Consider the following 23241-nt stretch of genomic DNA (forward strand, 5'->3'; position numbering starts at 1 on the left):
GCCGAGACATGCAATGACCAACTCATTCCCACCACTGCTGACATAACTGTGCTTTATTAGATATTAATATAATGATCAGTATCTTCTCTTCTCTCACACAGTTCACAGCCGGTGAACCACTGAATCATTATTGTAGTTTAAACTTCCTGGATGATTGGTCTGGTGAGTGTGACTGGCCAGTGGTAGCAGGTCTTATGATGCATGAGATAAAGTTATCAAAGCAGGAAGTACACACCAGAATCAACAGCACACAGTCAGACAGATACAGTACAATGGCTCATTTCACCATGATATTTTCTCCATAAGAGCCCAGCGAGCCAGCCAAGCTACTCCCGTAAAACTGTAAATCCTAAATTAAAAGTTGTTTTTACACTAATTTGTACGGAATACACAAAGGAGATATAACATGTTAGTGAGCTTTAGGGTTGTGAGCTTTAGGGTTTCTGGTTTTGTTTAACTTCGGACAAAGCCAGGCTAGCTGTTTCCATCTGCTCCCAGTCTTTATGCTAAGCTAACTAGCTGCTGGTTGTAGCTTCATATGTATTGACAGAGTTAAGGGGTGGTATTCTCATATAACTCTCTGCAAGAAGACTGCATTAAAACATGTCTGTAGGGTAGAAGTAAAAAGTAAAGTAAAAGTATACTGCTTTTTACTTTACTTTTTACAACTATAGCTTGTTGCAGTTAAACAGAAATAAATTCCAAATTCAAGAAAGGCACATGCCTCGATATACATACAGTAAGATAACTTAGAACTTTTGCCAGATATTGATCAAAGATTACAACAGAAGAATAAGAAAAAAAAACAATAAAGTACATATATATAAACAATAGAGTAACACATATTATTTGGATAAGAAGTAATACGCACACCAGTGCAAATGGCAACAAGAGTACAATACATTTAGTAAAATAAGTTAACTAAAATAGAAAATGTAAATTACAACATATGAATAAAAACAAGTGTGTGAGAAGTAATATTAAGACCAGTGCCTAATAGAAACGTCATATTGTGCATGATATTGAGAGTAGTATTGGCAATGATATTGAAAAGTACTAAAAAGCTATATTGCACTAGTATAATATTATGATATTATATATATATATATATATATATATATATATATATATATACAGTATATGATGCTATATTTATGCCACTAACATTGCCCATCCTCTGGTCTTATGTGAGGGCTTTTGTGTGCATCATAAAAAAATAGCATGTTCAGTTTTCAGTATACTACACAATTTCTCTCTAAAAAAATAAGGTTTTCTAATTGTCTGATATTGCAAATCTACAGTTTTTTCCATTAAACTTTTCTACAACTTTACATTTACAGAAAGCTCACACGCAGAGAGGACTCGTATTTATCTTCTTTGCCTTTTTGCCACAGCTCTATAGAATCACACGTCTTTCAAAGTAATTTCCCTGATGGAGGTAAATGCTTGAAAACATTTTAACCACAGAAGTCAGATGAACTGAAGCGTCCAGAGGCTTTTATGTTGGTTTTGTTCTAAAGGTGAACATTTTTAGTTCTGTGTGCATGGAGGGCAGTCTTTGCTATGTTAAAAATAGCTTGTTTTCTGTGTGAACATTAAACATTATATCTTAAACCAAGAGGAGGCGGTGAGTTCAGAGAGGAAATCCTGTGACAGTTATATGTGCTGTAGCGTCAGTGTTAAGGTTTTTCCTTTATTTCCTTATAAAGATATGTATTCCTAAGAATTCTTCTTCAATCTAGTAATTTATTAATTATTTTTCGATCTGAGATCATTCATAATCTTCTCTTCGTCTCTCCACTGGTTTCCAGAGACTCTATTCCCACAAACGATTCAGACTTGTTAACAGTCTTCTTTTCCCACAACCTCAACAGGACGTGTGCTTCATTTAACCTGCCGCAGACGCAAGGTGTTGGTGCGGATGTAAGCATTTCTTTTTAGCTTTTCTTGGGTTTGCATGTGATGAATTGGTGTGCTTCAAAGGGGAACTCCACCAATTTTCTATTTACTAGACACAAAGAGCACTACTCAGCTTGTCATATGAAGTTTTGTGTGACTGGAGGAGCTTTGTCAAGTCTGAGAAAATGACCGAGTGACTTGACATGAGGTACCTTACAGCTTGGAGACCACGCATTTTTAAGAGAAAGCCTGCGTTACCAATCGGTTGCATTCAATTTAAATTTAAATCATTATAGATTATCAAAGAAATTGAACTTGCTTTTTTTAATATAATTTATGGCATTCTAACTATGTTATACTGCACAAAGGACATTTTTTTGTTATCTCTGCTTAGCCATGATTGTGTTATTTCTATAAAGGGGCAGTACTTCTATATTGCGTGACAGTCAAGGCCACACAGAGTGAAATGTGTCAGCAGCCAAAAACGCCCCAAAAGTACTTGGGGTTCAGAGGGTTAATACATATTTTACTAATGCTTTATAGATCAGTTAAAAACCTTTGACAATAACATCTCATTGCTGACTGATATTAATTTATCTACAAAGTTAAGTTAATAATGTACTAACTATTGATAAAGCTAATGATAACTGCTTATAAGCCCTTCATAAAAGGTTACTTGAAAGTGCTACCCATGTGGTGCGTTGCTACGTCCATATTTATGCCTAACTCCCACTTAAAAAGCCACCTGTGGGTTATATTTCAACATTGCAGATTACATGACTTAGTTTTATTTAATTAATTGAAATGCACTACCATTAGTTGAACTCTTCGTTTAGTCTCTTCCCCTCTGTCCTGTTCATACAAACTGGCCTACACTTCCTGTCGGTGACTCCCTCTGGCCCTGAGAACTGCTGCTTACACAGTGTTGCCTGGTGAAGAATGGGACAAATCATGCATACAGCAGGGGGATCGACGGTCAGTCAGTCTGTCAGTTTTAAAGACAGACACACACACACCCACGCATACACAAACACACACTCTCCAGTCTGAGTGCCAGTGATAACACAGCTCAGCGGACCCATCTCCTCATTTCCCGTGTCCTCGTCCAGAGTTGGTTCTGGCACTGCAGCTTCCGCTAACAGCTCCAGCCAGAGACATCAGAGCAGGACAGTGTCCGCTCTGAGGTGTGTGACTGTGTCGTCTCCTCTCTGTTCCCATAAGCCAGCAGGCCTGCCGCCCCCTCATCCACTGCCAGGCAGTAAAGAGATGGGAATGCATGAGAGTGAATTAACAAACCAGGTGTGTGTAAAAACCTCAGCGATGCTCCAAGAAGACACTGATGAATGTCTCTCATGACCCATCTTAGTGTGTCCTTACATGCCCTCACAAGAACAAGAGGTCAAAAGGTCCGCACTCATTAATACCTCAAATACATCTATGCACCGGAGATCCATTTTATTGATCCAAAGCTCAGTGTTCCTCAGACACAACGTAAGGGGTCACCCAGAGAAATCAATCATTTCCGCCATTTCACATTAGCCACAGCTCCAATGAGTTTGTATTGTCACAGTCAGCATGAAGGGCACTTAAGGTAATAAGTGTGGCATACTGATGTGCTATAAGCTGCTTTCAATCAAAAGGTGAACGTCTAAAATAAGAGCGTACATCGCTTTCTGTGCTGTAGAAACATGATCTTTAAAAGTGTCATCATGAAGTAGAAATGTAGATGTTACATTCACCAATGGATGGTCGTCCTGTGCAGTGAGTAAACACATGGGTCTACTAGAAATGGGAGTTATGACAAGATTATATTTAGTACTGATTTCAGCTATGTGTTACTGTTAAGTTGTTTCAAATGTAACAGCTGCATTTAAACTGTGTCTCTAACAGAGAATGGTGGAACTTAAGTGCTGTATAGTTGAATCCTGAGGTCAGCGCTATCACTTTAATACCGCAGACAAACAGAATCACTGTACGATTACTTCACTCCATCATGAGGCTATTAGTTTGCTTCCCAATAATTACACAATACACCTCCTTGTGTCCTTTCTGATCAAATTCTATCAATTCAATGTCTGCATGAGGAGCTGCATTGTTAAAAAAGGCTGAGAGCCGCTGGTGCATCCTCCTCAGCAACACCATTGTTAACCAGATGTTAAGGTGGACTGGAAGGAGATCATTGTGGCCCAATGTCCCGCAGGACATGAAGTCAGTAAAGGTGGACTGGAAGATTATATCTTGACTCTAAAGTTCAAAATAAAGTTCTGATCAATTATACTATATATCAGTTCACAGCAAAACACTTCTCAGTGTAAGCTGTTTTTATTATTTAGGTCAGGGGTCCCCAAACTTTTTCCTGTGAGGGCCACATCACTGTTGTTGCATCGCGCGCGGGGGTGCTACGTGCATGCTACTCGCAGGTGAGCGACTGTTGCATCGTGCGCGCGGATCGGGGCGGAACACCGCCGTGCGCGATACAGAGAGCAGGGGAATTGAAAACGCGTGACCATGTAGTGACAGACATGACATGCCGGCGTGTAAATAAATTAAGCACAAGTACTCGTCCTTCAAGCTCCCGTCTCCCGGCTCTTCTACTTCTTCTACTTCTACAGGGTGCGCGCATGACAGCTCTCATCTCGTTCGCCCCCTGGTGGTTGGCTGATTCAGGAAGCGTTTGATTTGATATGTAGCAGGACACGTATTTTAAACGTCAATATCGCAGACGATCATGCTCATTTAATCGTGGCAGCCAAAATCGTGATCGCGATTAAAATTCGATTAATTGTGCAGACTGAAAAAAAATCATAATGCGTCTCTGGTATTGTTCAGGGGGCCGGACCAAATGTGGACGCGGGCCGCATCCGGCCCGCGGTCCGTAGTTTGGGGACCACTGATTTAGGTGAACAGTTTCAATGACGTGCTTTCTTCTACACGTCGTCCTCATCTGATCTTTTAATGCAGCATGAATAAAATGTACTTTCTAAACTTTCTCAATGAAAGTCAAATGGGCATTCCCCCCTTATCATTATCATGTGGAGCCCACAGGTTTCTGGTGAGGTAAAGGCATTTCAAAGTCAATTTTGCATTCTGAAAAATAACCAAAACTTAACAATTCTTTAATGAACTTAACAGTTGCTTATGCAGAATTTATGCTTTTCCATTCATTTCCCTTCACTGCCAGCCTGAGGTGTATCCTGCACTGATCACACTCAGTCATCACTCTGCAGCACACACGTCAGACATCTTTTCTCCCTTTGGCTCAGGTTCTCCACCTTGTGGCAGCAGAGTTTACCGAGTACTAGTACTGCAGCTACATAGATACTGGTGTGTGCTTACTCTACTACACTTCCTGTAATTTCCTTTATCCTGAGACATATAGACTCCCATGTGTTTGCAACAAAGAGACCACACAAGCTATGAAGCAGTTAAGGTTTAGTATAAAAAGGGCAGATAATTATGTACAATGATCAATAACATTTAACTACAGACACAACATGCAAATCAACATTCAATATCTTCTGCAAAAATTAGTAACTTAGACTTTAACTATAGTAATATCCAGGATATATCAAAATCTACAAACTATTAGCTGCCATTAATATGTTACAGAGCTGATAGATAGACGCATAGTTGTTGTATATCATCTACCATATAGAAAGATCAAGACATCTCTCACAGACAAGAACAGAACAAAGTAAACGAGTGGTAAAGTCAAAGAAAATGTTACAAAGTAAAGTCATGACGAAAGAGGAACAAACAAACGTGGCTTGTTTACATTCTGAAGCATCACAAAACAATCTGTGTATTTATTCATTGTAAAGCAATAAAACGCCAAAATACCCATCTGACATTTCAAAGAGTTTCATTAAAAATCGCGTAAAAAACATGAGATTAAAAAAAAAAACTGTGCTTTGAAGAATATCAGCACTTGGAGAGTAACCCACTCATCTTTAACCTGCCGCATCATGTCAGTGATTTATTGTATTTCTCACTTTTGCAGTCCTGGAAGAAAGTGATCTAACAGGAAACATGAGTGAGTGAGTGAGAGAGAGAGAGAGACACACACCTACACTCCCCCAAAAAAGAAGTGTTTACTTATCAAAATAAATGTGTCTTTTAAAAAAAGGATTAATATGTTGTGCATGTGTATATTTTGAAAAATCAATGCCAGACTGTGCGTGCATCAATCTACTGGACATGACAGTCGCCTTCTTGTTCTCTCTCGCTCTGCTCCGGCGTCTTGAGTAAACTCAGAGAACGAACTTTCTCCTCGTCACTCGGGGAGACACACTTCCTGTTGGAGCTCTCTGCAGAGGGACTCTGGAGGAGTACGGACCCCGACGTCTGTAGAAGAAGAGCAAGATGAGACCGATGACCACATTAAGAGAGTAAAAGAGAAAAACACAACAAAGTAGAAAAAGAACTTGTGAATTAAACACACTAGAGAGGATTGCCCGTGGAAACATGCCTGTAACAACAATGTATGTTCTTGGCTCCCCAGCATGTAGATCGGATGAATGGTGCTCGAGAAATGCAAAGGGCATACCCTCATACAGCAGACAGAGTATAGTTTGATGTTAGGACACACCGTCATACAGCATGGGGTCAGTCACACAAGTAAATGGGAAATAAACTTTCTAGGTCCTAGAACGTTGGGAATCGTGAACTCTTCAACTCTCAAAAACCAAGTCTAAAAGTTCCATCAGATATCAACTGGTAACCTCAAAGATACTATGTCCATTTCTTTTTAAAGAGTCTGATGCGCCTCACTGCCTTTATGAGGACATTACCTGGATAGTTTGTGCCAGTCTGTAAATGAAAAGGCATTTTTCCATTTACATTGGTTGGACATGTACAGTGCGTCCTTACACTTTGCTGATGGATGCCGTAATATTAATACTCCACTGATAGATGCATGGTTCTAGCTCTTTAAGTGAAGTATCATACAGGAATCCTAAACCTCTTCCATAGTCAAATTCAAGCACTTTTCAAGGTGAACAGCGACATGATTCACTGTTTTAAAGACCTTGCAGCAGCGAGTGTGTTGCTGGCTGTTGGGGATAGATGCCACAGGCTGGAAAAGCACGTGTGTGTGTGTGTGTGTGTGTGGGAGACGGTTGCTGCTGCTCACCTTGCCGTCAGATGCAGATGTGGGAGCCGTCTGTCTGGCAGCCAGTCGAGGACTGCAGCGCTTCACTGTGGTTCTCCTCATGATGCATGGACTGGCCTCCCCCAGAGGAATGTCAGCAAAACCTGCCGGAGTACAAACAATGACTTGAGAGCAGGTTACTGGTGCTTATTTCCTAAAAACACTCAATTCTCTCCACCTATGAAGCTCATCACACTCCATCCCACTAGCATGAGAGACCACTGACACGGCACATGAAAACACATAAAACTAGCTACTAGTGCCTTTCTTTCTTGATGGTGAACTACAGCTGAGGCTATCTTAGATCACCAGCCAAAACGTACCTCTCTGCACCAGCTCAGGAAGTCCCTCTGGTTTGAACTCTTCGCCTTTCTGTTCAGCTCTTGGTTTCGGTGTAGTCACTGCATTGGCTTTGATCTTCTTTGTCAGGTTGTGCAGGGCCTCCTGGGCACTGTCTTTGTTACTGATGTCACGGTGACCTCGTTTCACTGAAGACGAACCCCGAGGAGACCTCTGAGGTGTTGAAGGAGCAACGTTCTCCGTGTTGACAGCCACTTCTTCCTGGTGTTTGGAGGAAGACTTCCTTCCTGATCGCCGGGTAGAGGGGATTTTAGCTTCGTTAACGCGGTGGCAAGCAGTGAGCTGCTCCAGCCGGGTTGTCAGTGCATCATTAGTCTCTTCCAGTTTGTGCACTTTAACCATCAGGCCGCAGTATTTCTCGATGCTCTCATCTGCCTCCATGCTTTTTTCCTCCAGGAGTTTATTCAGTTCATCCAAATCACTCTTCATCATCCCCAGCTCGGAGTTTCTCTCTTCCAACTCCTTCTTCCTTCCATCGAGGGCAGCCTCAAGTTCTTCCCCCTCCACCCTCTTCTGCTGCAGGGCAGCGCTCAGGTCTTCCATTTCCTTCTGTCTTTTCTCGGCCTCCATCGTCAGCTGGTTTCCCTGAGTCTGCACCTCCTCACTGCTCTTTCTGTCACCTGTAGCAAAAATAATTACATTAAAAGAATTACTCAGCTGCATCTTTTAGGGATTTAAACTCCACGTTTTCAGCGCAGAATGCAGGTTTTAGCATTGAAGTCAAATGAACCAATCTAACTGTTTACAACAGGGAGGTTTTATTATGCTTTTCAAACCATTTTGGTAAAGGGACGTGTCTGAAACTGCTACCATAGCCCTCTTGTTTCATATGATCGTCGATGCTTTTCATTATATTGGCCTTTGTCTGTAATTAGTCCGATCTTGGACTCATTTAAAAACGCTAACAGATGTCTGTATCCAGATTGAGAATTGTGGTCGGTCCCGATTACCTCAACTTCAAGTCAAATAATACCAAAAACACTTCAATGTGTTTCCACACCTGAGCTGTTCAACATCTCTTGCTTCTCCTGCTCCAGCTGTTTGCAAGTCTTCATCCAAAGACCCATCTTGCTCAGGGCAGAGTCTCTCTCTTTAGACAGGCGAGCGGCCTGAGACGTTACCTTTGACACCTTAAGTGGACCGAAAGAAAAGATTTAGTCATGAGGACATGAAATAAAACTAAATATTATCACTTACAGTACATCTGTCTCGTATGAAGGGTATTTTCAAAATTCATAATTTTTTTGTGTACCTGCTCACTGAGCTGTGCAGCAGACAATTTGGATGCTTCCAACTCCTTCTCTTTAGCGCCAGCTGTAGACTGAAGAGTCTGTTGGGCTTCTGCCAGTTTCTCTTTCTCTTCTTCGGCTCGTTGCTTCTCTTGCTCCATTGAAGAAAGAGCTGACGATAGGTTATTTTTCTCCACTTCAATCAAAGAAAGGGAAGACTGCAATTCTTGTTTTTCAGCCTCTAATATCTGTTTCTGCTCCTCTATTCTTTTCATCTCTTCCTTTAATGAAGAGAGAGTTTGTTGCATGTTACATTTCTCCTCTTCTATCGAGGAGAGACTGGACTGAAGCTTCTCCTTCTCGTCGGCTAACACCCCCCTCTCTTGCTCCAGTCTCTCTTTCTCTTCCTCAACAGATGCAAGAGTGCAATGCAGATGATCTCTCTCTTGTTCTACTGAAAACAGGGTTGAGTGCAGTTTCTCTTTCTCCTCTGCCAGCCGTCCATTTTCTTCTTCTAGCTGTTCTTTTTCCACCATGATAGACGAGATGGATGTTACCGAGGCGTGTCTCTGATCTGCCCCCTTCTCCAACATTTCCCTCTCTTCCTCTTTAGCTTTTATGAGCGTTTCAAGCTCCTTCATTTCTTCTTCCAGAGCCACAATACCGCTCCTCAGGTCATTTCTCTCTTTCTCCCACTCCTCTCCCTGAGAGCGGAGCCTCTCTCCCTCTGCCTCGCGCTCCTCCAGAGAAGACTGCAGAGACATTTTTTCGTTCTCCAGCTTCACCAGCAGAGACTGCATCTTCTCGTTCTCCCCTTCCGTTTCTGCACTCTTTTGTGTGAGGGAGATCTCGCTCTGCCGAGAGGCCAACAGCTGTGCCTGGAGGTCATCCATTTGCGTCGTAAGCTTTTCTGCTTCCTCTCTCATTCCTTTCTCTAGCTCTTCTACCCTGCATTTCTGTTTTTGCTCTTCCTCTCTTCTATCCAGCTCGGCCCTCTCCAGCCCCCTCTCCAGCTCCTCCTTAGCGGCCTTCAGTTCTTCAATCTCTCCGTTTTTTGTCTCCAGCTCTCTCTCCATGTGTTCTTTCTCAGATCTAAGGGTTTCCAGCTTGGCAGAGAGCTCCGATAGTTTGTCGCTGAGCTCTCTCTTCTCCTCCTCCACCTGAGGGTCAGAAGGTGGTGACGGTTAAAGAAAAACAGCAGCAGATGAGAAGTACAGAAAGGAAAAGAGCAACATGAAAGAAAAGGGGGGAGAAATCGGATGAATATATCGCGTGGTTTACAACAGCTGTAATATTTTACTATCAACTCATAAAGATGGATGATCACATATACATAGCAAAGGGCATCAGATAGCCAAACACAGATAAATATATGAATGTACCTTTGTCCTTTCCTCCTCCAGCTCAGCTTTGGCTGTTTCGGCCTGTGTTAAGAGCATTAAACATTTATGAGCCATTACAATGTAAGACGGATGAAATGGTTATTCTTCTCAGACATATACGTGTTTACAACAGAATACCTGCAACACAGCTTCTTCTAGACTTTGCTCTTCGTCTTCCTTCTCTCGCTCCAGAGCATCAATGCGATCTTGCAGCGAGTCAGACTTCCTCTGGGCAACTAGAAAAGTAAAGAGTCACAATTAGACCGACAGCAACTCACAAAACTCAAGAGGGAATGTCATTTCTGAGGATGTTAAAACGCCACCTTTGAGGAGCTCTCCCATCTTCTTTTTCTTCCTCTCGTCCGACTCTATGCGGACCTGCAGCTTTTCAATACCAGTCCTCATCTGCTGGACCTCGTCTTGTGTCGAGTTCAGACGAGAGGCAATCTCTCCTTTTTCAAGTAGAGATGACTCCAGAGACTGTGAGAGACGGCAAACTTCTCCCTCCAAAGCCTTGAGGAGAAACGAGGAGGGTCAGAAACTAAAGCATGTGAATCATCTGAGGGTGTATTGGTCCAAGTGTCCTAACCCAAATGTTTTTTAAAAACACAAAACTCTTTACTTTGTTTTTGAGGAAACGGGTTCTCTGAGGAAACCCAACCTCAATCCGATATAACCCCCTCACCTGTATCTTGCCGACCATGGACTCAGTGTTTTCATTGGCCGAGCTGTGGTCTACTGTGATCTTGTCCAGCTGGCTGATTAGCTCCTGTCTGTCTCCACTCTGTTGGGACATTGCCTGTTCCAGCGCTTTAATATGTTCCAGCAGCTTTAGAGAAGAAAAGGGAATTAACTCTATCATCCTCTCAATGTCAACATAGTTGACCACATGACATCATCTTCTTTCAGACCCCATCAGAAACAATGGTAAATTAAACTATTGTTCACTTTGGCTATTAACATATCTTTAGCTGCTCAGTTATGATTAGGATACAAGTAAGAATGTGCAGAAAAGGTCAGAGTCTGAACTGTTTGCAACTTAGATTGATGAATTTAGCCAATAGAATCAAAAGAGGTATTTCTGCTCTAATTATTATTAATGAAGCCAACTCTAATTTAAAGCGTCTTTTGACCCGTATCGCATGAGTTGACTCGAGGAACTGTGCACGAGTCCCAGACCCTTGAACGTTACATGTACATACCTGCTGCCTCTCTGTCTTCAGCTTCTCCTTGCTGCTCTGCAGGGCTTCATACTCCTTCCTCCCTGCTCTGATGTCATCCTCCAGGATGGAAATCAGGCTTCTGGTGTCACAGTTAGACTTCTCCAGACCGTGAACTTTCTCTCTCGACTGGCCCAAAGACTGGTTCAGGTCATCTCGCTCCTCGGTGCAGGACACAAGTTCAGACCTCAGCTGGGTTGTCTGGAGAAATAGAAAGATTGAGAACAGTTCTGGCACACTGATTGATCAGTAAGGTTAAAAAACATACCGTGTTCACTAATGCCTTGCTGTTGTCTAGCTTTTGGAGAAGGAAAAACAAATGCTTGAGCCTGCACATTGCTTAACTGATTAATCCCCGACACATGCACAGTAATTCAGCCCTTACACAGCCAGTGTTTTGATGTTTTAGCTCACAGGCTCTTGATGAGTCCTCACCTCTGTTGTAATCGTTTCTATCTGCTGCTCCATGCTGGAACAAGTCCTCCTCTGGGTCTCCTTCTCATCTTCCAGTTTGCTCTTCTCATGCTGTAAGGCCTCCAGCTCAGACTCCATGCCCAGGATGTGCTGCTCCAGGTTGGCTTTCTCAGAGCGAACTCTCTTCAGCTCACTCTCCTGCTGAAGGAATTTCTCGTCCCACCCACCTACAGAATCAAGGAAAAGATCTGTTAAGACACCAACGTACACATTCCTCCATAAATCCTGCTGTGCCATGACATTCAAGCTGCTGTTCAAATATAAACTCAAACTCTGCTTGTAGTATATTTGTAGGCATTCACAGCCACATACCTAACATTTAGCACCTTGTTTGACTAAAATAATCTTGCGTGGTGATCTTAATCCCTCATATGCAGTAAGATGGAGCAATATTTACCTTTAGCCATTTCCATTCCTTCCAGCATCTCCATAACATCCTCCAGCTGGAATTTAGCGGTTTGGAGCTCTAGACTTAATGTCTCCCTCTCCTCTGACAGTTGAGCCATCTAAAATCGAGCATGCCGTATTAGTGTCAGTTGAATTTAAGCGGCAGTGTAACAGTGTAATTTATTATTTAAGTGGTATTTGGCATTCTGTAATCTCTCTCCCCCTACCTGGTCAGCAACGACTTTCTTCTCCTCCAAATTAATCTTCAGCTCATGCGCTGCACCCTGGGCCTCCTCCTCTGCTGCATGAACTTTCTCCTCCAAGTTTTGAACTTGGACCTTCAGTTCAGAAGTCAACTCCATTCTCAGTGCGAGGTCGGAACTAAGCAGCTCATACTCTGAGCGGAGGGTCTGGAGTTCTTGTTTTGTGATCGTTTCTGTGCAGTGGTTGAGGTCATCTTGTACCTGGGATGACTCTGCTGACAGACAGACTGAATATAGACAAGTTAGTAAAACAAAATGTATCTGATTTAAAACAATACTTCCTAGATCAGCATCAAGTGTCAATTCTATAGCCTGTACCTGTATTGCTTTAGTTTAATAAAAACTTTTGGATTCTCTTGAATCACAACTGTTATTATAACAAGCAAAAGAAAAATCTTTGGGTATTTTTGCAGAAGAAACGTTAAAATCAGGAGTCTATGGTAGCAACTCAGTGTAAAGCAAATTAAATAACCCAAGAAAACACTCAATAATCGAAACTGCAGTTATGAGCACCATTGAATAACTCACCAGAGGATTGTAACTGTCTGGTCTCACAAACAGGGGAAGATGGAAGAGAAATATCGCATATTTTAGGATTACTTCCAAGAACATCTCGAGGACTACTGCCGTCTTCAGGAAGCTGCAAGAAAGAGGATGAAATTCAAACTCTGTCTTCATCAAAACTCAAGTTTACCAGAAACAAAACACGCCTTTCCAGTAGAGAAATATTAGTAGCAACTAGCAAGTTTTCTGGTTATACAAATGATAAATCAATAAATGAAGTATCCTAAATCCAAACCCATGAAAGCATCATGACTGAAGGACAAATACACAGTTATAAAGTTCTACCTGATCGAAGGGTTGCTGTTGATGCTGCTCCTCGGTAACCTTCGTATCGGCCACGCGTGCCTCTTTTTCCTCGTTCAGCTGTTGGACCATCTCTTGTTCAGGGACGTCCTCCTTGAACACCAGCTCTGTCTCACTGCCAGGGCTGAGGGAGATACAAACATATTCATCACAGAGTAAAACACATACAAAAGCACATCATTGTGCATTTGTGCTTATTATAAAAACTCATTATACCTGAAAGCCTTGTCAGACTGATGGGAAAGTTCACCCGGTTCAGCCACCATTGGGCTCAGCTGTTCCTTTACTGGAAGGGACTCAGCATTGACGCTTGAATCAAGTGATGGCTCTACGTCAGTCTGTCCTGCTGCTTCTGCTGGGGGAAATCGTCGCATTTACTTAATTTTAAAGATATGTAATCAAATTAGAGCTGGTCGATAAATCAATTTCAGTGACGCAAAACAATCTGAGATTATATTTTCAGGCCGTATCGCCCAGCCTGCAGTGTTCCATGAAAACCTGTAATCTAGTTTTGGTTTACACTCACCACAAACATCCGTCTCCTCAGTCTCCATGTGCCGGATGTTTTCTCCTGGCTCCTTCTGGGCTCCCTGTGATCCTGAGAGCCGCTGTATGAGGCTGTGCTGTTGGCCCACCTGCTCCAGCAGTGAGTCGTACTGCTGCTTGAACACAGTCAGCTCCTTCTGTAAGCGCGCCAACTTCTGATGCAGTTCGGCCTGCTCCGCCTCAAACTGTTGGATCCTGTCAAGTGTCAACATGAACGTGATGCTATTAGAATTCCAGATAATATTACAAGTAAAAATAAAGAAACTGAAGAACGTAGCTATAGTGACTCATAAAAACTAAATATGTACGGTACCTCTCTGTGTTCTCCTCTTCAGTCCGCTCTTTAAGTGAAGCTACCTCTTCTTCGTGCCTTTCTATTCTTTCGTGTAACTGCAGCTTCTCTTCAGTTAGTTGAGTCACACTAGATTGTAGTTTGATGTTCTCTTCAGTGAGCTCATGATAGTTACCCTCCAGCTGAAGTTTTTCCTCAACTACTCGATTCAAGTTAGTGGCCGAGTTACTTTTCTCTGAGATTAGCTCAGTTAGTTTAGCCTCCAGTTGGATTTTTTCCTCGTTTATCAGACCGAGGGTAATATCTAGTTGGGCTTTCTTCTCGAGAACTTGTCTAAGGGTGGATTCAGCTTCCTGTTTCTCTACAGTCATCTGATGGATCTTCTGCTTTTCTTTAGTTAACAGCTGAATGTTGCTCTGCAGTTGTTTGTTCTCCTCAGACAGCTCGTCTAAACTGGCTTCCAGCTGTTTCTTCTCTGCATTGACTTGAATCACCTCAGTTTCTACTTGCTCTTTTTCATTTATTGACTGTTTCAAAGTAGTCTCGAGGTTGTTTTTCTCATGTTGTAACTGCTTAAGATTATGCTCTCTGTCCTCAACTGCCTGCCTGAGAGTTGTCTCTAACTTGATATTTTCCTCTGTGGTCTGGCTGAGTTTAGACTCTAAAGCAGCAACATTCTCCTCCAGCTGCATTTGGTTGACGGCGTCCTCTTCCAGACGAGTGATTTCACCGCTCCGTTCCATCAGCTCCTCCTTAGCTGTGACATACTGTGTCTCCAGCACGGAGTTCTGAGATTGGACCTCATCTAACCGGGTTTCCAAGACAGAGACCTGAAAAGGTTTAGAGTTTAGATTGAATCCACAGTAAAGATGATGACCATGTCCTGTCTGAAGTTTAGATGAGTATATCAAAGCAGACAGCTGTGAGACACATGGAATGTGTTATTGAGCTCCAAAGAATGATCAAAATGAACCTCAACACTAAAGCTAGCTTCTGTGGCACAAATGATGTTGATAGACTTCTGAGGAACAAAGCGGCTCTACCTGGGCTTTGCTGTCCTCCAGCCTGGCCTCCATGTCAGACATCTGAGTTTGGTTGTGAGCTAGCTGAGCCTCCAGTGACTCCATGGTTCCCTTCAGCTCCTCCACCTGACTGTCAAAGGAGCTCATGACCGTCTCGTTGTCCTCCAGGTCCATTTGCAGCATCTCCATCTGGACCTTGATGTGAAGAATGAGAAATACAGCAAATGATCTAAAGAAATGACTCATCAAACGTCGTTTTAAGACTACCTCTTCTGACCTACCCACGTGGTACCGTACTCCAGGCAGGACTAACATAATGCTGTACCCGTTCCACTATATTTAATAAGACTGTCGACATGCAAGGCCAAAGACATAACCAAGAATCAATCAGCAACCAACCTTGATTTTGTTCATGGCGACCATCTTCTCCTTCAGGAGATCTGATGCTTTGGCCTGCTCTGCCTCGGATTTATTCAGCTTCTCCTTCAGACTCTTTATCGTGGCGTCTCTCTCTTCTAAGCCGTGTGACGCAGCCGACAGAGTCGTCTTCATGCTCTTGATCTCCTCCCGTCGACAACCTGCTTCCGTTTTGGCAGCAGTCACAGATTTTTTAGCGCCGTCAAGCTTCTCTTTGAGGATCTTCTCTTTGTTGCGGAAAGTTTCAGCATCTAAAGCATGACTCTCTTTGTCTTTGTCCGTCTTCTCGGTGAGCTCTTTGACTTCTTTCTCCAATGTGAAGATCAGATTGACTTTCTCAGTAAGGGTGTTCTCCAAACTGCACTTGACTTCAATAGTGGAGGAGTGACTCCTCTCAAGAGCTTCTAGAAGCTTTTTAAGGTCCGCATGGGACTGATTGACCACGGCCAGTTCATTCTTCAAGACTGGAAGCTTTTCTGCTGCATCTTTGCTCGCTGTTAGCTCCTCTTCCAAGGAAGATATCTGCTCCAGGAGGTTGTTGATCTTCTCAGTATGAGCTTGCTGGAGATTCTTTATAAGAAATAGATTTAAGTGTATTATTGGTAACGAGCACAGAGGAGGATAAACAGTATTAGAAAATAAGTAAAACTAACCAAACATAATACATTTTTAGTGCAATATTTTACCTCAGCCTCTTTCTTTGTCTCTTGAAGTGCATTCTCCAGCTCAGCCTTTTGTTTCTCCAGAGACAAAATCTGAGCTTCAGCCTCTCTGAACTGCTTCTCCTGCTCTTCTGTGTGGCTCTGTTGCTCCTTCAGTTTATCCTCCAACTGTTTAAGCTCTTCTGATTTCTTATCATGCAACTTTTTGTGTTCCTCTTCACGGTCAGACAGCGTCTTTATTTGTTTCTGCAGCTCAGCTCCCAGTTGCTCCTGGACCTTCAGGAACTGATCCGCTGAGCTGACCTGAATACAAACAGAACAACTATAGCTTTTACTGGTTCAGACTAAAGTAAGGAATAATACAACATAAAGTAAAGGCATGGGGCATACGATTACAAAATCAGCAGAGTAGGTTTATTCTGCCACTGAAATTCAAAACACTCATAAAAAGAAAATCTTCTAGTTTCAGATACAACATTGATAAATGTGACATTTGTGACAGCAAAGATACTTTAACCATAATGTACTCATTGGTTATAAGATTATTTTGTTGTTACAATCTGTTACATCACTTAAATCAGCCAAGAATGCCCTTAAAGTTGAATCAACTCAAAAATAAACAACAGACTGCTCCATATATAAAAAGAAGAAATAACTGGTAATCTGTTTCTAATGGTTACTGCTGCAGTACAGTATAACAGACCTGGTCTTTGGTGAGCAGCAGCTCTTGTTTAGACTCCTCCAACTGAAGCTTGAGCTGCTCGTTCTCTTCAACCTTTGCTGAAACGCTCTCCTCACACTGCTTCAGCAGCGCTGCCTTCTCCTCTGACAACCTGGTGGAGTTCAGACAACGACGACAGAGAAGTGCATGTTAAACACAAGCTACAGTTATTGTTGTTTCCCCAAAGAAACAATAGGGACACAGTGTTCGTATCATACTTCTATCATAAAATCATAGTATGTTATTGTGGATGTTATCAATTATCCTCTGAAATCATTCAATCCCATGTTGCAAAGTGACGCAGTCTCAACAAATACTAAACGTTATGTAGTTTGTAAAGGTAGGATTGATCTCAAGGCTGTTGTATTGGAAATTTCATTCAAAAGTATGAACTAAACAACAAATAAAACTCCCACCTGGTAGTTTGCTCTTCTTGCTGTGCAGTGGCTTGAGTGAGGCTCTCCCTTAGCTGGCTGATCTCCGCTTGGCCCAACTCGATGAGCTGGTCTTTGGAGCGAGCCAAGTCGCAGGCTGCCTGGTGCTCGTCCTGCAGCTCTATGTTGGTCCTCTCGGCCTGCTCTACTCGAGCAATTTCCTTTTGCAACTGCAACTCCAGACCTTTGACCTATTCAGATTAAAGAAGAAGCACCAGGCCAAGTTGAATCAATGGCTCTTCATTGTGTTGTTTTAGGTCCAGTCATATTTTAAAGTGTTATTATTGTTACCAATAACAAAATCAAAAAAGTACATTGGAAGTCAATGATGCAGAGAAATTGTTTATCATCTAATTCCATTATAAATGAGCAAGGAGGGGTGCCATGTTTTTTTAATTAAATAGAAATCAACATTTAAAAATGTAAAATGTACAATAAATCACCTGAGCTTCAAGCTGAGCCACTTGCACGGCAACATTCTCCAGGTCTTTGGTGTGCTTCAGTCCGGCCTCAGAGAACTTAGACTGCAGCTCGTTGTGCTGATGCTCCCTTTCTTCCAACTCTGTGCTCTTGTTGAGGAGTTCTCCCTTCAAGGAATCAATGTGAGCAGACATGCTGGCCTTGTCTCCCTCTGCGCTCATGAGCTGCTTCTACAATAGCAAGCAGAAATGTATCAGCCCACCGAATGAATGACAATAGTTACAATACAACACATCCTACAATGATTTTCACATTAAATAGACTTTCTGTGCTACTTACGCTTTCTAACTTTGTAATCATGAATAAATCATTTGTAAATTCAAAGCAATCCTCAAATCTAAAAATAGATTTTAGGGTACACAACTAAACAAATTATTTCAATACGCGTGTGTCTGTGTGCTAAATATGACAGAAATGAATGAATTGAAGTGAATGTACTTCAACTAGCAGCGTACCTTAACGATGTCATTAGCCTCATTCAGCGAGGTGAGGCTGTTCTCCAAGTTGCCAATTTTGTCAGCGAGGTCTTTTTGCACAGCCTCAGTTTCATTAATCAAGGTCTCCTTTTCTTTCTTCCACTCCAGCAGAGCTTGATGTTCTTGTCTCAGTTCCTTAGTCTCATTCTGACTCGCAGTCAGGTTGGATTTCAGCTCTTGGCTTTCGTTCTCTTTCACCGTCAACCTGTTGGTCAACTTTTCTGTCTCTTGCTTCTGTTTCTGCAGTTCACTCTGATATCTACAGTGTGATGAATACATTGAAGAGCATGTTAAATGTCATAGTATTTTAAGCTTTTTACTTTTCCTGTGACTGAACGTAAAACTATGCTTACCGGTCAATGTTGGCCTCTGCATCAGAAAGTGTCTTCTTCAAGTTCTCCAGCTCCCGGGACGAAGCGCGAGTCTGCTGCTCCAGCTTAGTCTGAAGTCTCTTCAGCTCATCCGCCTGTCCTTCAGATTTGGCTGAAGAGCAAATGGACAAAAACTTTCAACAATGAGATAATTCTCCAAAATATCTGCTGTCGTTGCCAGTCCTACAGCTAATGTACCTTTCAGGTCATCCAGTAATCCCTGGGTGCGTTTGAAGCTCTGGTCTGAACTCTTCTTCTCTTCCTCCAGCTGAATCAGACGCCTGCTGCCCTGGTCCAGCTGGACCGACGCACTGTTCTTCTCTTTCTGCAGCTCCTGGAGCGAGTAAAAAAAAAAAAAGCAGAGAACATGAGTGGCAGTAATAGATGCTGAGAGATATCTCTTTAAATCAGTTGGAATGGGAACCTCAGCATCAAGGCCAGAAATGCAGTATCCAGCATAGTGACAGCAAAGCAACCCACCTCCATTTTCTTGCGGAGGTCCTGCTCTTTGTTCTGGCTGGCCTGGAGGCTCTGCTCTGACCTCAGCAGTTTCTGTTTTTGATCCTGTACCTCCTTTTCCGTCTGACTCTTCTGGAAGCACATCTGGAAAGAAGCAAGAGGAGAGAAAAAGTCAAGATGAGAAGGGAGACGTACATACAAAGGCAGAAAGTGAGAAGTGTGACACAAATGTCAAGTGCCCTAAGCCCTTAAACAGACAGAAGACGCAAAAGCTGGAGCTACTAGTGAATTTCAACATTCCATCATCTATCAGCAAGATAACAGTCAGTGTTTTCAGCATTGCTGGCAGGTGGCATGCCTCGCATACAAACAGAAGTAGATGATTCCACCACATCTTCAACCGTATTGCACTCTTCTCACAGCCATCATCAAATGTAATCTGGGTCTGTGTATACTATGCTGACAGTAGCAATATCATTAAGGTTAGCTTCACAACATAATGACAAAGAAAGACAACGTTACCTTCTCCACGTCAGCCTGCAGCACGTTGTGGTCTTTTTTGGACTGTTGAATCTCTTGTGTCAGCTTGGTTCTGGTCTGGTTCAGCTGCTGGTCCAACGCCTGGTGAGAAGTCTGCAGCTGAGCTATCTCCTACATAAAATGAGTCAGAGACAAACCTTTTGATATTAGAATATTAAAAAAAAGCATTTTTAAGCTAAAACCTAAAACTATTACGGTGTAATAATGTTGTGTGTCCAAGTTATTGCACCTTCTGACTATCTCTCTCTTGGTCCTTGAGTTTCTGCTCCAGGGATCGTTTGCAGCTCTCAGCGTTGTGCCTCTGACAGCTCATCTCCTCCGAGACTTGTTTCAGCTTCTGCTCAACGGATGAACACTAAGAACAATAAGCAGAAAAGTTGTCATTTACAAATGACAAAAACTCATGTTTTTACCCAGCGTGCCTCCTTTAACTATGTAATCAAGCAGAAAACAATATATCCCACGTCAATAAAGTCTTTATGTACCAATTATGGGCGCCTACCTTGGCCACAACCAGCTGGTGTTCGTTTGTGGCCTGGCTCAGCTCATGGCTGGTCTTGGCCAGGTCTCTGTCCCGTTCAGTCAGCTCTTTGCGGGCCTGGTTCAGTTGAGTTTGTAGATCCTGCAGCTTGGAGGCTTGGCTACGAATTTCCTTGTCCTGAGTGGACAGATTCTTTTCCAGCTCTAACACTCGGCAACGCAGCTCTGATGAAGGAAGAGTAAACGTTTAAGAGCTGTGGCTGAACATAAATCAGGATATTTAACAAAAAAAGGAGCCAAATACATTTTTCAGCGGTAGTAGATATGCAAAATAATAAAAGGCTCCCTGATATTACACAGGAAAGATATCAAACACTTTATAAGGTACGAGTTCCACAACAAATTATAAACAGTCTACCTTGGTTGATGGTCTTCAGCTGATCCATCTGTTGGGAGGATCCACAGGGACTCTGGGCTGCTCTGGAAGAGCTCATCCGCTGGCTGGTTTTAATGGGCGTCTCCTCGTGGGCTTCCCAGAGGGATGTTCCCCGCCTCTTCAGAGGCGTTTCCATTGCATCCTGAGAATGTCGACTGTGGGACTGATCCTGCCATGGGAATATGGAAGATCCAGCTTGGCGGGCAGCAATGTCCTTGTGGCTTACAGTGACTGAGGACTGATTCAACAGCTAAAAGAGAAGAATTAAGTTAGAGTCAACAAATGACAAACAAACAAACCCATGTGATAAACATAAGTTAGGTACTTGCCTTGACCTGCAGGACTTTGAGTTCAGTCTCGAACCTTTTTCTTTCTTCTACCTCCTGGCTGTATTTCTCCTGAAGCTCATCTAGTTTGTTATCTATGGAACACAAATACAATCATCATGTTAGGGCAAACTGAAAAACTCATCCAGAGTCACTCAGATACATATGTGTCTTATTGCCTATATGCAAAAACAAAAAAAAGATAAGTAGATGAGAAGCAGCAATATAACTCAAATGTGCATTAATACCGGCCTGGCAGGTAAGCATATTTCTGGAAACCATACAAGAAGAAGTCAAACAAACTGAAGTACCCTGCTGTCTGTAGGCTGCGACAGGAGCTGGGGTCGTGAAACCTTTCTGTGGAGTTGTGTAGGGCTGAAGCTCAGAGGAAGAGGACGACAAGGAGGAAGAGCCAGCAGACTGCGAACGATCCAGCTCATTCTTGTACCTAAGCAGATGGAAAGACAACAAAGAAAGCAGTGTTTTCCATCAGGTCAAATAGTTTATAACATCCATTCATATTAATCACGACTTACTTAGTACTTGACAAAGCAACAATGCCCATCAACAGACACTGAACTCACTTTTTCAGCTCCTGCTCCAGTCGCTCTATGGTTTTTTTACAGGAGTTAAGCTGACCATCCAGATAGCTCACCTAGGTTTAAGAAAATAATTTAGTCATGGTTTATTATTAGCTTCAAATACACCAGTAAAATATGAATACTGCAGAAGATCTTTCTTTCTCAAATGAGTGACTGACCTGCTGCTCCTTGACTCCTAGATCATGGACAACCCTTTGACGGGCTTTCTCCACAGAGTCACAGGACTCCACTAACGACTGGTTCTCCCTTTTCAGAGCAGAGGTCTCAGTGCGTTCACTGTCCGCCTGGAGAAAGAGAAACATGGATCATTAATAAACAGATTGCTATATTAATAATAATTAAAATAGAATAGATCTGTATTCTTTCACGTAGAATTTCAACTTCTGTTCAGAAAATGCAAAAGTATTTTCCCCACGGGATTCAATACAGTTTCATTTATAAACACATCATCCATTACCCTTAAACACTGACCTTTTGTTTCTGTTTCTGTAGGGCGGCCTCTAAGGAGTCCAGCTGGAACTGTTTCTGGTTCCTGTCCTTCTTCACTTTGTCCAGCTGGACTTCCATCTCCTGGATCTTCTGCAGGGCTTTCCCTGGAAGTCCATCCTTCCACTCCTCCACCGCCCAGCTCATGGTCGATAAACGGACTAAACATATATCAATACAGTTGAGAGGGGGGAAACAACACCAATATGCAAACTGACTGAACAGCTTTATTTATGACAATATGATGACCTGTAAGTCACGTTAACGTCCCTGCTAAGTTCTGTGTGTATTACCATATGATGACAACACGTGTTTATCCTAACAAGAGCACAACAATGAACACTGGACAGGGGAAGTTCAGAAGTAAATCACATTGTACTTTAGTGTTGGTTCTAATACCAAATACAAAGAACTACGTAACGTTATCTTTACAATTAAGCGTTAATGTATTAGCTAACTTTAACGTCTATAAGACTTTGCATCCATTTCACCTCATTTGTAATGAGACAGTAACGTAAACCAGCTAACTTAACGTAAACGTTAGTTGGTCAACGTGGGGGCATTGTGAAGTTAGCAAATGTTAACGTTAGTTAGCGTTAGCTACGTTACAGTTACCCGTGGCTAACTAACGTTAATGTTATCACCAGATAAACGTACGTCTCAGTAACATTAACGCCAGATAAACATACGTCTCATATTACCTAACGTTAATGAATTAAGCGTTAATTTGAAGAGAAGTATAAACGTTACGTTAGTGGCAACTGTTTATGTTGGACTTAACGTTAACGTTAGCTGCGTTGAACGTCGTTTTAGCAAAACGTTAATTTTCTATTTCCAGCTAAAATCGACCAGTTAACGGCCGGATGTAACTACATGTGTTGTGAAACGACAACGTCTTAAGCGTTAAGACTCAAATGAATCGCTACAAGCGTTAAGATTCAAGATAGCTGGACTTACTTTGGGCGCGATGACGCTTCTATCACATACAAACTGTTTTGAGTTGGGGGTTTTTCTCGTTGAAAATTCAAACTCCAGCGGAGCAACCCTCAGGTCCATGCCCATTGGCTACTTTATATGACGTCAGCCATACGACGCACCCGATTGGTTGATTTATGGTCGTCTCGAGGCCCCCATGTGGTGTGACTTTGTAAGTACTCATCCTCCACAGACAGACATCCTACTAGTCCTCCTATCTTACTCGTAGCCTTTTAGGCCGATTAGGTCACAGTTAATGTTAGGCTGGGCAGACAAGCTCGTTGTG

The 23241-nt window shown here is 42.4% G+C and overlaps 1 protein-coding gene across 2 annotated transcripts; it reads right to left on the reverse strand.

Annotated features, from left to right (window-relative positions):
- Positions 1-5314: 5314 nt before the first annotated feature.
- On the reverse strand, positions 5315-23003 carry cenpf (centromere protein F). Of its 2 annotated transcripts, XM_079161745.1 has the most exons (38): positions 22938-23003; positions 21966-22141; positions 21653-21778; positions 21477-21547; positions 21204-21340; positions 20896-20987; positions 20549-20816; positions 20153-20355; positions 19880-20005; positions 19633-19761; positions 19132-19254; positions 18850-18985; positions 18634-18763; positions 18260-18539; positions 17768-17974; positions 17307-17515; positions 16873-17002; positions 16194-16472; positions 15490-16077; positions 15112-15285; positions 14090-14898; positions 13757-13971; positions 13447-13585; positions 13213-13354; positions 12892-13003; positions 12328-12590; positions 12111-12219; positions 11675-11880; positions 11222-11440; positions 10705-10848; positions 10343-10532; positions 10158-10255; positions 10020-10061; positions 8661-9797; positions 8409-8538; positions 7372-8028; positions 7031-7152; positions 5315-6243 (listed from the first exon to the last, which is right to left on the reverse strand). In XM_079161745.1, the coding sequence occupies exons 2-38, from the start codon at positions 22125-22127 to the stop codon at positions 6088-6090; spliced, it is 8460 nt and encodes a 2819-aa protein (XP_079017871.1). In that variant the 5' UTR covers positions 22128-22141; positions 22938-23003; the 3' UTR covers positions 5315-6087. The 2 variants fall into 2 exon arrangements, with proteins under 2 accessions (XP_079017871.1, XP_079017870.1); XM_079161744.1 differs by lacking the exons at positions 20896-20987; positions 21204-21340; positions 21477-21547; ... (1 more) ...; positions 21966-22141; positions 22938-23003 and having other exon boundaries at positions 13447-13582; positions 20549-20609.
- Between the last annotated feature and the right edge of the window lie 238 nt (positions 23004-23241).

This window comes from Pholis gunnellus (genome assembly GCF_910591455.1).
Source record: "Pholis gunnellus genome assembly, chromosome: 1".
Classification (NCBI taxonomy): domain Eukaryota; kingdom Metazoa; phylum Chordata; class Actinopteri; order Perciformes; family Pholidae; genus Pholis; species Pholis gunnellus.

Coding starts and splice junctions, on each gene's coding strand:
- cenpf (XM_079161745.1), bottom strand. CDS start 22,127: ATGAGCTGGGCGGTGGAGGAGTGGAAGGATGGACTTCCAGGGAAAGCC. Junction 20,006..20,152: donor ACCAGCTGGTTGTGGCCAAG/GTAGGCGCCCAT, acceptor TATTGTTCTTAG/TGTTCATCCGTTGAGCAGAA. Junction 12,220..12,327: donor AGAAAGTCGTTGCTGACCAG/GTAGGGGGAGAG, acceptor GCTCGATTTTAG/ATGGCTCAACTGTCAGAGGA.